At 42.3% G+C, this 15,335-nt stretch overlaps 1 gene segment (V, D, J or C); it reads left to right on the forward strand.

Annotated features, from left to right (window-relative positions):
* Positions 1-5,050: 5,050 nt before the first annotated feature.
* On the forward strand, positions 5,051-5,698 carry LOC111816365. The segment is given in 2 exon segments: positions 5,051-5,198; positions 5,292-5,698. Coding segments are annotated over 2 exon segments (450 nt in total).
* The last annotated feature ends 9,637 nt before the right edge of the window (positions 5,699-15,335 follow it).

The raw sequence follows: 15,335 nt of genomic DNA on the forward strand, positions 1-15,335 counted from the left end.
AAAAAAAAAAAAAAAAGGAGAGAACAAGGGTGACACCACCTTGCTTCTATTCTGTGTGTCTTTGTCCCCAGGGCAACACTGGTTTACATAACTTAGCACCTGTTGACTCATATTTTTGCTGCTTAGGACTGTTCAGGTCACTAGTCCCACCTGTCCATCTTGTGTGCCCTACTGGGGACTCTACTATAGTGGTCACTGGTATCCCTCTGGCCTTCCCTTTAGGTCCACCTTAGTCATGGCAGCAACAAGGAGAGGGGCTGTTCTCTAGGGGCACAGCAGTGATGGTGGGGATGGGAGAAGCCCTGCTCCATGTCCTGAAAACAATTACCATTGTAGTAGTAATTGTGGTAATATTGATGAATGATAATTTAGGGCCCACTAGCTGTTCTAGGAATATCTCTTTATTTAATCATTATAAAACACGCTTGAGTGTTCAAGTACAACTGCACTTAACACATGAGAAGTTGAGGCAGGAAAGAGCGAACTGACTTTCGCAGTTATACGGAATATGTAGCACTATTTATTTACTTATTGGTACTGGGGATCAAACTCAGGGCCTTGTCCCTGTTGGGCAGGCACTTATGCCACTGAACTATCTCCCGCCCCCAAAGCACTATGTATTTAAACTTCATCATTGTGATCTTAAAAATGAGATTTTCTGTTTTAATCTGCATTTTTCTCTCCAAGGAGGGCCGGTGTCATTTATGTTTCTTCCTTAATGAACATCTTTTGAATACTCCTTTATCATTTTCTCAGGGATTTTTGTTTGTTCTTATTAATTTGTAAGAGGCTGCAGACACCATTCTAGATGGTGTCTGTGGCATATGCGTGGAGCACACCTCTCCTTATCAGTTATCTAGGTTTGGCAGCTTTTCACAAGTAGCAATTTGAATATTTCTTTTAAAGTCTTCCAGTTTTACCTTACAATCCCTGCCCTTGTTGATGTAACTTACCTGAAACTTCTATGCAGCCTATTGGTGTTAAGCATGAACACTTTCTGCTTTCAGTTGTACTAAACTTGTATCTCAAGACGATGTGACGAGGCAGCAATTCAGTAGAACTCGTCTATATGAGTAGACAAGTCCCCAAAGAGAATTTACTTAATAATAATTGCTGCCTGACTGTTCCACATGCACATCTTCATCCATGTAAAAATATTCTGTAACCTTGATCTCTTTCCATTGGGCCCCACAGATCTTTCTCTCTTTCCCTGGCCTCTTTCCATTACTGTAGCTTTCATATTCTGGTAGAATTAGTTTCATATTCTGGTAGAATTAGTTTCTCATTTGACATTTTAAAAAGAATTCCATTCCAAACCCATGAAACAGAGATACTCTCCTCCCTCACTTTTAAAACACTGCCCTGTGTCTGAGGAGAGATCTTCCTGGCTCCAAGTAGCAGGATAAGAGAACCGGAGAGACTGTCCTTCACATATCCTGGGCCTCTGCTCTCTGGCTGCTCTGGCACTAGCCCCTGTCCCCTGTCCTCACTGTTCCTGGGAGCAGAAGAAAAACAGCCCAATTCCTTACCTGTCCGACGTCCCAGAAGTCACTACACCAGAGATGAATTACCTGAGAGGCCAAAACCATGTGTTGTAGTCTGATGTTTGCAAATGAAACAATTATATAGAGGACATGGAATTTATAGGACTATTTTATAGTAGTCACTCAAAGAGTTTAGTATAAATGAGTGAAGGAAATCTGTCCACACACTAAAGACCAAAATAATCCAGCTAAGGGCCTGGATCTCATGTGCAATGCACTGCCTGAGTCCACCTAAAAATCTAGAGCCCATAAAAATGCCCATTATGAGTCTAATTGGAGGCCTGAAGCCAACAATAATGTCTCCTATAGGCCCATTTCATGGACGTGCTCTGGAAAGGCCCAAAGGTCAGGGGTGGATGTTAGAAAGTCTGTGCCAGTGTGATGAAGGATCTATGCCAGAAGCCTGAGGAATCTATACTAGGGTTAGGAAGCAACATTCAAAAGTAAAAACCAGATCTCCCCCCAAAATTACAGCTCTCCTCAGCATTAGCAAGGTCCTGAGCTCCTCTAATGATGAGAGCAGCCGAGTACACACCAGGAAAGCAAATGCAACAAACTTCTCTAGAACATGGAGCAATGCACTATCTTCCCCTCTGAAGCCAGGAATCAGTACCAGTCAGGACCAGAGCTCCCCTTAAGTGAACTGTAGCCATTCTCAGTGACAAGAAGGCCCTGAGCTCCTGGGACAATGAAAACGGCCAAGTTCATATCAGTAAAACCAGCATGACAATGCCTCCAGGAGAACCACAAGCTCCCAAAGGCTTCCTAGCAGTACCTCTTCCTCTTCTCCAGTTCTCATTTTTATTTTGTTGGCACCAGTCCTCAGGCTGGGCTCCCACACCCAGCACCACGCGGATTCAGTTCAGCTGGGTGTTACAAGTGGACCTCCAATTGACAATCTACCCCATGATAGGGACAGTTCCACCACATGCCTTTAAGCTTCTTTTAATCGCGTATTTAATTGATTAATAGTGGTGGGAGAAAATATGGCTAATTACCTATAAGTGCTATCATTATTTTGCTATATTAGTTTGAATTCTGTTTTTCTGTCAATGAACCCAAATGAAATGTAGTTACTTTAACTATAGATTAACTCTACTGAGTGATTAATTTTAGAAATAATTTTATTCCACATTATTATGCAGGTACAGAATTAAGATTTTTAAAAAGGTATCTACAGACAACTCATACCTGTGAAGGGCTCTGCTCTTTCTGATCTTCCAGGTTCTCCCAGGTCACTAACAATGGTCACATCCTGTGTGCCCCACTTATTCTGTATGTTTGAATGACAGAGTCAGCTTAGGCTCTTTCTCAGGTCCTAGGACAGCTCTGAGCCTGCTCTTCTAGGCCAGGGCAGCTCCTGCAGATCCCAGGGTCATGTTACCAGGTTCTGCCTCCCAGATCTTCACTCAGAGTCTGCTGATCCTTCCTGTACCCCTCTCACCCTCTGCGTGGCCACCCCAGGGGCCTAGGTCTGGGGGTCCTCGAGCAGTTAGTTTCCTCTAAGACAGGTGTCAGAGGACATAAGAGGACACACTTCTCCCTCACCGAAACCTTATGTCTAGTCTGCAGACCTAGAGGATCTGGATACAAATCTTCCACAACCCTCCTGATGGTTGAAATGTCAGAACCTTCTACTACTCCTGGAGCAAGAATCTCTCTTAACATTTTTAAAGTTCGTTTAATTTAGACTAATAGGATTTATAGCACCATGGGGAGAAATTTGCATGGTTTCTCATAAATCTACCAATTTTTCCATACAACCCCTGCTCCAGGTGATGTATCTCTCAGTAATTTGTGTGCAAATTATGAATGATAAATCGGAATGCTTGGCACTTACATTTTGATTGCACCTAAATGCTATTTGCAAATGGTGAAGTGTTGATTCAAGAGGACGTGTTCCCATACAGTGACACAATTACCGGAGGAGAATTTATTGAACACCTAATCAGCCTCGCTGCTCTGAAGGTACAGCTCAGCTTATATTAATATCTTATGCACCTGTGTATCTTTCTGGATTCTTTCTCTGTTAGCCCCAGTGTTGGCTACTTTTAAATGCTTAGCTTTCGTACTCTGATGGAGGTAGTTCCTATTTGACATTTTGGTTGTGTGATTTGACTTTATGGGCATACTTGTTTAAATGAATCTCACCCTTTGTTTTGTTGTGCTCTTTATTGTGACAGCAATACCCTCCTCCCTCACTTACAGACCAGGAGGCTGTCCCAGGTAGACACCCTGGTTCCAGAGAGCAGTGAGTGAAGACCCACAGGACCATCCTGCCCATGGCCAGCCCTCTGCTCTCTGCCGCTTCAGTGTTATCCCCTGTCCCTGCACACATGGTTCCTTGGGGCAAAGGATGAACAGCACAAATTTTGACATGTGTGTGTTCCCTGAAGTCACCACAGCAAAAGATAAATTACCCGAGAAAAGCCAAAACCATGACTGGCAACAACATGTCTTCCATATTCCTTTTATGGATCTTTAAGCATATATTTAAATTTACTAATAAATGAGGGTACCTGGATAATCACCTTTGAGTGTTACCATGTTTTGTTATACTAGTTTAAACCTCTGGCTTTCTATCACAGAGTCCAAATGAAATACAGAGGTCAGGACACTCTGCGAGTACAGGTTAATGGGCGGAGAGATGTGTTCAACATGCACTCATTGAACACCTACCCAAATGGGAAGGTAGAGGAGAGGCAGGGAGGCGTGGGTGATGGCGGGGAGGGGGTGAAAATGATCAAAATTTGTTACTTGCATGTGTGAATCTGTCGAAATGAAATCAATTATGTATGTAAACAATATACTCAGATAAAAAGGGAGAGTAAAACTATATGAGTTGCCAACGTACACTTTTACTTTGTATGGAATTAAATAGGTATCGAATATTTCTTAGAACCAAACCCTTTGAATTTTTCAGCTAAATCTTGGTAGCCCACCTGAAGATCCTTTTGACTCACGGATAAAGAGAGCACCTAACAAATTGAGCTGTGCATGTGCGAACAGGGCATTTTCACTCTGCCCAGCGTCACCTGCATCAGCATCATCGACTCTGGTGTCTTTTAATAATGTGGATACAGGGATTATCCGATGTGTGGTTGGTGACTGCCCCAAACTCTACTCACACAGGTGACTATACCAAGATAATAAAGAAAAATTTTCATCTCGCGACAAGAACATGACGGCAGCATGAACAAAGGAGGCTACACTGTAATGAAGTCACTGTTCCCACAGGGACAAGGCCGAGTGATGCAGACTGAACCTCACAACACGTGCACACTCAGTGAGCCTCAGTCCGGGAGCTCTCAGGGCCTCAGGATTCTCTTCCTCCGGTGAGGACTTGCTGCCGGCGACCACAGGGCGGCGCTGCAGGAGCGCGCAGACGCCTAGAGGCAGGGGCTGCTCCCAAGCACCGCCCCTTTCGGTCACCAGCTGGATTGTCTTTTAAGAACGTTCCTCTGCTACTTCTCCTGCCTGTCTCTGTCAAGAAGACCAATGCAAACTCACTCTTGTGAGGAGCCCTTCATGTTCAGTAGGATTGGTGTTTGGAGAGGGCTTTCTGGTCTCATTTGGTCTCTCTCCTTGTAAGAACCAAGATAAGTTTAGCCATGCTGTGGGCGGGGGCCCTGCTTCTAGCTTTCCTGCCAGCTGGTAAGTGGGGGGCATAGTTGCTCTTGAGATATTTTTCCTCCAGGCAGGCCAAAGAATGCCATTAACTCTAATATTGTGCTGTTTCCCCAGCAGGCAGTCAAACACCTTCCAACATGGAAGGGGGAATGGTCTCAGTCACCAGGAATCCTGGGTCACATCTTACAATCAGTTGTGACCTGCGAGCAGGAAGGAGTTACACTCACTGGTACCGATTTCAGGAGGGGCAGGTCCCCCAGCGCCTTCTCTATTATGACTTCTCCAGCTCCAAGGCTGTGCTGGATTCGGGATTCAAACCAGGGAAATACAATGCTTACCAAGCTACAGAGCATAGCAACAAATTTGTACTACGGAGTGTGGAAGAAGGTGATGCCGGTGTGTACTACTGTGCAGTGTGGACAGGCACAGTGCTTCACACCTGCTCTGTGCTACACCCAAAAGTCCGCTTGTGGCTGCTCTTGGTACCCAGACTAGATGGGCCCCCAGCTCACTTCCTGTGTTAATACACCCTACGTTGTTATCTACTTCTGCCTGACCAGGGGACTGTTTAATTTGTACCATACCTTTGCCGGAGGTGTAGTGTTTTTGTGATAATCACTTCAGATCAACTCCAGAAAGAGATAAAATTGTTTGAAACAGCTTCATTCAACAGTGTTATAGAGGTATAAATTGAAAGTAAACATTTGTATTCACATCCTCTCATGAATATGTATGAGGGAGAACCCTCTGTTTTGTGTTTCAGGCTTTTCTATGTCACTAACCATGGTAATCTTGTGTACACTGAACTAGTTCTAATAGTGACAGCATCAGTTTAAGCTTCTGCTCAGATGCCAGGATGGCCAGGAATATGCTGTTTCTATCAGAAGCAACACATCATACCAAGGGGTCACGTGAAAAGTCTCGACCCTCAGCTCCCAGCTCTTCACTCTATATCTTCCTGATCAACATCTGCTGGTCCAAACTCAGCATGGACCCACTAAGAGGCTGAGCTCTAGGTCCTCCAGAGTGCTCTGCCCTAGAGAACAGGTTGTCCCTGAGGAAAACCTTATGCCTCTCCTATAGATGACAAAGGTCTGGACTATCTGGATTTGAATTCTCCAAAACCTGAGGGCTCAGAGCTTGTGACCTCCTGCCTCTGCACTGGTTTTTGCCTCAAATTTCTCCTAGCAGTATCTTCAAGATGATTGGCGTAGATTCATCCAGCGGATGGCACCACTGGGAGACCGGAATATCCCAGAGAGAGAAGTGGAGGGGAAGAGACCAGACATCACCAGAAGGGAGTGTGGGGCTGTAAATAGGCAAATTTTATTAAAATATGTGCAGCTATTGCCACCTGGAGTCAGGTTTGTAATGAGGAATCACTCAATATTAAGACCATAAAGACAGCTCAGAGAAACAAAAATCGTGACACAAAATACAATTCATTTTGTCAAGCATATATGCAGTTAATGGGCTTTTTCCTTCAAAGTAATATTTTCTTATCGCTAAACACCTAAAAAGGAAAGGAAAGGCTGGGGTGATAGCTCGGTGGTAAGGATCCGGGTTCAGTGCCCAATACTGCATACGATGCTGTCCCCAGAACCCTGGGCCTGCCATGCTGGCCCCCAAAATCAACACTGTGGCACATGCCTGTAATCCCAGTGCTGGGGGTGCTGAGAATAGAGGATCACTATGAGTCTGAGCTGTGTACTTGGGCCCTGTACCAAATAAATAAATAAATACATAGTTGAAAATTATTTAAAATAAATAAAAACATTTTAAGTAAAGGAAAATATAAGTCAAACAAAATTCTCCATCTTCCTATTAGTCCATACCTCACCGTCTATTCAGTTGGTTTTCCAATCCTGAGTTGTACTCTATAGACATCAGCAAAGCTAACAGTTCCTAACACATACAAATGGTAAAGCTTCATAGCCCTTTACTAAGCAATTCTGTTTGGCTGTTTTCTGGGACTGAACCTGGAACCTTCCTGCCCACTGCACTATATTCCCAGTCTTTAATAATATATAGTTTTAAATTTTAAGACAATGTCTTGTTAATTCTTTGGTTGCTCAGTCTGGGGCTCCAAATTTCCATCCTCCTGTCTTGGCCACCCAAACGCTGAGACCACAGGTGTGTCCACCACGGCAACTCATATTATGCTTCGCGTGTGCTCTGGGTTGGCCACTTGTCTTGCCCCTCAGGACCTGGGCTGGTCCAGTTTTTTGCTGCGCTCCAGGAGATGCCCGGACAGTTTACAGAACCAACCATGAGCTCTGTGTTTCAGCCTGAGATGAACTTTGGCAGGGTAGGGCTTAGTGTTGGCACAGCCTGCTATCAGGAGACAAGGGATTTGTGGAATCCACAGATTTCTCACCTCCAAAAGCAAAGAGACTCCATTGCACTAAATGTCATCATGGGTCTAAAGCAGAAGGTCGTGGCAGGCCTGACCTATGTCCTAGAGTTCTGGTGGCCTAGAAATCAGTGATAATGCTCCCCAGGAAAAGACCACAGGGGGACAGAAAATAATGGGAGACTGCGATCTTGGTCACCTCACTCCTGAAATCAAGTAAATGATCTTCCTGAACTAGCAGTAACAAAAAAAGGATCTCCCTAAAGATTCTAAGAACAAATAAGATAACAAAGGACATAACTTTTATTTGGGCAAATGAACTGATGATTTTGGTATTATACAGATCTGAGCAAAGCTTTGTGGTTTGATAACCAATCTGAAACTTCAAAAATAACAACATGGGTGAATGCCTGAAAGTGTCATGGCTCTGTGAATGCCCCAAGAACTCCCTTCCCATGCTGCCCCGGCTCATGCCGAGGCTCCCTCAGCTAAAGGACTCCTCGGCTTTCTTCCAGGAAATTTATGACTTATACACATTCATAAGACAGATCTTCACTCTGATATGATCTGCTCTTGATTGAATTAATCGGAGGATTTTTTTTTTTAAGAAAAACGCTTTAATCTTAATTTGTTTGTACCAGTTCATCTTAATTACCAACTGGAGATTAGAGACCCTTGAAGGAGCGATGGGATCGTGGAGTGCTATGCTCGTTCTTAGACTAACGCGCTGTCAGACATGGAGGGCTGCTAACTGGAGGGGCCCAGGTGGAGTCAGCGGGTCCCTGGTTTCCTGCTTGGGGAGGCACATTGCTCCCTGCCCTCTTCCCTCTTCTTTACCTCCTGGACACCATAACCTGGGCGACTTCGCTATGGCCATGTGTTTTCACCATGATGTTCCTTCCTGGGAACCTGCTGATCATGAGTGGAAACCTTTTGCCAAATAAATCATTTTCTCCCCCATAAGTAGAGCAAGCTGCTTTATCTCAGTGACAAAAAAAAAAAAAAAGACCAATGCATTATTCTTTTGTTTTTGGTTGAAACCAGGTAACTATCATTATAGCAAAGATAAATATTATTTCATTGGTAGAAAAGGAGATAAATTCCCAGTGTTTTGTACCCTAAAAGAATTTTTCATGCGTATTTGGGTATTTAAAAAAGCACAAATCAAGGGCCAGTGGTGTAACTCAGCAAACTAAGCTCTTGCTTAGGTAAGTGCAGGGACCAGGGTTTGATCCCTGGCACTGCATGCTGTGCCAGCCCCACCCACAGGTGTGCTGAGCTGCTGATGGAGTCCGGGTGTGGTGGCGCACGCCTGTAATCCCAGCACTAGGGAGGCAGGAATCAGGAGGAGCACTACAAGTCTGAGCTGCATAGTGAGACCCTGCATTAAAAAAAAAAAAAAAATAGAAATAAATACATAAAAACAACTTAAGAAAACACAAATTAGGCTTTTAAGGATCTGATGTTTACATTAAGACAAAAAAATCTTCTTTACTAAAGTGCTTTTCAGGGAATTAACTGAAACCAAGAGGTACAAAAAAATGAAGAAACCCTAACCTCATAGTGGCCTGCGTAATGGTGTGTTGCGAAGCACACAGGATTGAAAGTCTACTGCAGTAGTGAACTTCTGTTCTCTATGCAAAGCTTGAGGCCTGGCACTTACATGTGTTCTGAAAGAAGTCAAAGTCCTTCTGGGATTTGTTAGCTTGGTTTGCGTAGCCCTGTGGCTGTCCTGCGCCTGATGGGGAGCACCTGGCCATCCAGGATTTCCTTGTCCCCTTTGCTGTGAGGGAGGCCACATACTGCCTAAAGAGACTCACGAGCACAATGGGTGGCCCTAGAAGGAGCCCTAGCAGTTGCATGTGCCAGCACTCGTCCCAGGAGAGGGACAGGCCAAGGCAGCACTCACCTGAGTCTGCTGCACGGAAGGAAGTGGAGCCTCAGAGCCCACAGCTGGGACCAGGGACAGCAGATTTTAATGCTATTAAGTTATTACCAAGCAAGAGAACATTACTTTATTAAGTATGTTTAGAAAAAAGCCGTAACATCTTGTGCAATGCCAGGGACATACATAGAATGCTCTAAATCTATCTATTCCTTCACAAAGTTATTCGTAAAATTTCAGAGTTTATTGCTCCTTTAAAAATCCTTCCTTTAATACATACACACGTTTTATAAATGTGCTTTATATCTTATACACAAAGATTACATACTTTAAGACACAAACCTCAATAAATATTCTGATCACTTGTGAAATCCAGGATGTGGGCTTTTGCCCCGCTCCCAAATCCCATCCCTGGCACCCCCTCCTAGAGCAAGTTCACGGTGACCAAGGAGGCACCACTTAGGGCCTCCTACAAGGACAGACCCATGTATTCTTCTGACTATTTCCATCTGATAAAGAGAGAGATCCTGGGACCAGGGCCTCAAGGTGACCTTGGCCCTGGTCCCAGGATCCCTGCTCTGTCTGTAGCTAACAAACTCTCAAGAGTACACAACACGTATTCCAAATAGTATCCAAAATGACCCAAAAGTCCAAGTTAGGTATCATCAAGCCTTTTATCAACAGGCCACAGATCACCTCTAAGCACCAATTCTTTCTCTTGTAAACAGTTTCTTTGAAGTTTTGTGATGATCCCTTGAGAACTTTGCTCATGGACCATCTCGTACATGCTGTAGTAATGAGTGTGAACTGGCTGGCTGTGGATTCCATGGCATTCTTCCCAATATTTTTGTCCTGAATGGCTAATTTTTTTCTGAATTATTGAACACATAGTTTTAGATTAACCTGGTACTCTCTAAATAACTTACAAACACAAGTGTACACATAGACATTACATATAATACACACATTCATGGTGACATACATAAAACAGAGACTTAAATTTATCACTTACAAGCTTTTAAAAGGTTTCTCACTTCATATTATTTTCCTTTTTACAGTGCTAAGCAATATTTATTCCTAAATTAGAATTTCTGAAGATAAGATTCCTAGCTGTAACAAAGTGAGAAATACATAGATAGAAAGAGATTGCTTACCAGTTAACCTGAGCTTTGAATTTCCAGGGTTTTTTTTTTCTCACTTGAAATTATGGGTCTTAATTAATTTAAAGCTTCCAAGTTTTAAGGCATTTTCTATTGTGCCAAAATTTAGATATAGCTGTCAGAAGTTTCCGTATCTTATCCAGGCTCAATTGTTTAAGGCTTCCAATGTAGAAAAAAGAAAAAACCCAGTTTACTCACTGCTGAGAAAAATATAACAGGGGCTGGGGAGATAGCTCAGTTAAATAAGTGCTTTCCTGGCAAGCACAAGGGGCTGAGTTCAATCCCTGGCTCCACCAAAAAAAAAAAAAAAATCATCTGTAGTCAAATTTAAATTTCTCCATTTCTTTAGTTAAGGAATGTAAGTTACAGGAGACAAAGATCAATTTGCAGCACATGGAAGTTTGGACAAATAATTCTGAGGCAGGAATTAGGGCACGACCAGCCAGCTGGGCAGGTGGGCATTAGCTGTCAACCAAAACGTGCAGGACATGTGCAGAGAGCCAGTGCAACCCCTGCAGCTGAGACCAACCACAAAATGCTGTCTCCATCCCTTCTCATAAGAAATCAAGTAGATTTCTGATAAAGGGTAGGAAATACAAACAACAGCCTCTGTGGAGGATCTGGAGAACTCTCCTTGAAAGAAGACAACTGCCCCCATTTTGACTAGACCTCACCCGATTTGCACATGTTGATTTGTACAGAGCTGGCTAGGACATTTTCTTATCCCCTCAATTGACTTTAAGCAGTGCAAACGGGTCCAGCTGCGGTGCTGGTATGCAGTCTTCGAAGCAAGGTGACGGGGCAGTGTTGCTCTGCCTCTGTACTCCCATGCAGCATGCGAGAGCTTGGTGGGATGGAGAGCTGGGCTCCATGCTGTGGGCCGGACCAAGCCTGGAGACTAGAGGCTATGACTCCCCAGGGCTTAAAACATTACACATCAGAGCTGAAGCGCCAACTCCAAAACGTTAAGTACTTCTCAGCAATGTAATGCAGATTACTCCTTCTGCATATCTTCCTCTCTGCGTGTTGCAGAGGTGACCTCAGGCCTCCTGCTAGCCCAGCTCTGAGCACTCATGTCCTTCTGTTCTCACAGCCACTCGTCCTCAAGCCTCTCCCTTCCTCACTGAATGATTCATGATTACTGGAAATCTCTGGAAAGTGAAATCATGCACCTTGTCCTCTTTCTGGATAATCAAGAAGATTCAACATCATAGAGTTTAAGTAGGAACCCAAGTGGATAGGAAGTAAGGCCAAGAAAATATCTGTGTTGCTGCAGGTACAGTTTGTGGTATCTGGGGTGCAGTTCATAGAAGAGTCTCTTTCCCTTTGCTCTGACACAGAGGCCCCACCCTGAGCAGCGCAACATGTCCACAGGCTGCAGCTGAGGCCCGGCAGGGCTGAGGGCTAGACGACATAGCTCCAGATTAGGAAGGGTGGACTCCTAGACATCTAAAGGGGTGCAAGTGTTTACTATCTCAGCTCTAGAGAGTGGTTAGTTTTTCAGGACAGGAACTGTGGCCTAAACAGAACAAGTCTGTCTCCATGCACAGGAGTTAATCATCTTATGCGTGAAGAGTTCTGAAAAAAAAAAATTAGAAATTCCAAAAGTGTTTCATGAGCGGGTCAGATAGTTTAAAGGAAAGATAATATCTGCTTAGTGGATCTAAAGAGAAATGAAAGGAAATATCAGTCACCATCACACAGACAATTATTTTGTGTTTCGTAGCTGCAAAACTGATAATGTTCAAAGAATACTGAAACAAAATGTTAAAGTAAAACCACACCATTCCTTCTCCTTCTACATTTAAACAAGGTGGAAATGTGCATGGAAAATTCTGGATACAAAACTTTTTCTCCCACTGATGCCTTCGCCTTCTTTCCACGCAGCAGCGGTGTCCCAGGGCACCTAATGAAGATCCTGACATGACTGCAGTGCACTGTAATGAACACACCTGGGGACTCTTTGGTTCAATGCAGATGCAGCTGACTAACTGCAAAGAGCCACTCTTCTGATGCCCATGGCTGCGGGCTCTAAGTGCCAGTGGTTCTAGCCCTCAGTGTGCTGGCTCAAAGCTGGGCTGTGTGACTTCACCTCTCGGTGCCCAGCATTACAGCTCTGACTGTTACATCCTAACTTTTTGATTTTTTTTAAAAATTTATTTATTTAATTTATTTATTTGTGTGTATGTGTGTGTGTGTGTGGCCAGCTCAGCCCACCAGGGGGCGGGGCTGGCTGGCATGTGGTGCTGGGGCATTGAACCGTGGTCCCTGTGCTTTGCTAAGCTTGTTCTAAGTAGATGCTTTAGACCACTGAGCCATCTCACCAGCCCAAGTTTTTGAATGTTTTATAGTAATTATACTGTATGCTACATGTGATGGGTAGGTAGCTTCTTTTCCCTTAATTTGTATTTTCTAATTTTTGAAACTGGTTTTCTTTTTTAGTTTGTATTTGTTTATACAACAAGAACCTCTACATATATGTAAGCTCAAAATTGTAAGACAAGATGCTTTTAGAGATCTAAGACTCAAGTCTTCATTATTTATCATCTACACTAACAAAATTGTGATAGGTTATATTGAATATTTCTGCTTTGCTTCATTTATTCAAAACATGTTATGAAATTTAATGGTAATAAATCTTTCCTCCATCACACATGGAGACAATTTCATGCATACTTATTTGAATTTGGTGTTTGTCTCATTCATGATAAAAAAAATCCATACAGAAAATTGGAGTAGATATTCTTTACCTCAACTCAATAAAAACCATTTATGAAAAACCAACAGCCATCATCATACTAAATGGAAAAAACCAAAATCCTTAACTTTAAACTCAGGAACAAGACACGGATGTCCACTGACACCACTCCCATTGAACATAATTCTGGAAATATTAACCAGAGTAATTAGACAAGAGAGAAATTAAAGGAACAATGATTGGAAAGGGAGCAGTGGAATTATTATTTGCAGAACACATGATACTGTACATAGAAGACTGCAAAATCTCCACCAAGAGACTTGTAGATTAAATAACCCAATTCAGTAGTGTGTCAGGGTAAAAAGTCAACACTCAAAAATCAATAGCATTTATATACACAAAAACACCAAAAGAGAAAATGGGGAAACCATGCCTTTCACAATAACATTCCCCAAAAATGAAATGCTTAGGAAGCATCTTGCAAAGGAAGGAAAAGATTTATACAATGAAAATTACAGGACTTTGAGAAAAGAGATCAAAGATTTCAGAAAATGGAAAGATATTCCTTGCACACGGATAAGAAGAACCAACATTGTGAAAATGGCCATCCTCCCAAAACTGTTATACAGATTCAATGCCATCTCAATGAAAATACCATCAGTATACCTCACAGGTCTAGAGAAAACAATCCTGAAGTTCATTTGGAATCAAAAGAGACCTAGAAAAGTAAAAGCAATCCTGAATAACAAAAGCAAGAAAGGAGGCATAACAATTCCTGACTTGAAATTATTCTACAAAGCTATTGTGATAAAATCAGCATGGTACTGGCAAAAAAAAAAAAAAAAAGAAAAGAAAAGAAAGAAGGAAACAGACCTGAAGTGCAATGGCACAGATTAGAAGATGTAGAAACAACTACAAATACACTCAACCACCTTAAGTTTGACAGAGGGGTCACACACATTCACAGGGAGAACGATAGCCTCTTTAATAAATGCTATTGGAAAAAAAAGAACTGGCTTTCCACATGATGTAGGCTAAAATTAGACCCACGTCTATCACAATGAATTAAATTAAATTCAAAATAGATCAAAGACTTAGATATCAAAGCAGAAACACTAAAACTTCTAGAAAGAAAAAGTAGAAATCTTAAAGGCATAGGTGTAGGTAGATAGTGCATGAACAAAACCCAAACTGCATGGGAAATATTTTAAAGACTCAACAACCAGGATCTCATCTTTTTGAAAAGTTTCTGCACTTTGAAAGAAATCACCACCGAAGTAAAAAGAAAATACACAAATTCTAGATAGAGAGCCTCTATCTAGAATATACAAAGAATCAAAAAATAGGCACCCAAAATTCAAAGACCCAATGAAAAAATGAGCATCTCAGATGAATACACTCTTCTGAGATTAAGAAATACAATCGGCAAATAAATATATGGAAAAAAGTTCAACATCATTGGTTCCATCTTTATCCAGAAAGAATGGCTGTCATAAAGAAGTCAACCAATAACAAATACTGGAGAGATTGTGGGGAAAAAGGAACACCTCTTTACTGCTGGTGGGAGTGAAGACTCATACAAACACGATGGCAATCAGTGTAGAAATTTCTCAAAATAGTAAGATTGGAGATCCCCTTCAAGCCAGCTATTCCCCTTCTAGGTGCTTTTCCAGAAGAACTGAAAACATCATGCCACAGTAGTATGTGTGAACCCAATGATTATAGCAGCATAATTTGTTAGATGTAGTATTATTACACAATGGAGTATTATTAAACTATAATAAAGATAAATTCAAGGCTTTTTATAGGTAAATGGATGTAACTAGAGACCATCCTGATGAGTGAAATAAATCAGACTCGCATATGCAAATATCATATTGTCTCACTAGTGTAAGAAACTGAAAGAGTAATTAAAATCTGAAAGGTACAATAGATCCTGTGAAAGAGAGAATCTGCTCAGAGTGAAGGCAAAACTGGAACGAGGTAAAGGACAGGAAAGGAGGGAAGAGGGAGAAAAACATATTTATGTATGTATGCAGGATGACCTGGATAACTGTCCTGCTGA

Source organism: Octodon degus, unplaced genomic scaffold (assembly GCF_000260255.1).
Source record: "Octodon degus isolate 3935 unplaced genomic scaffold, OctDeg1.0 scaffold00031, whole genome shotgun sequence".
Lineage (NCBI taxonomy): Eukaryota > Metazoa > Chordata > Mammalia > Rodentia > Octodontidae > Octodon > Octodon degus.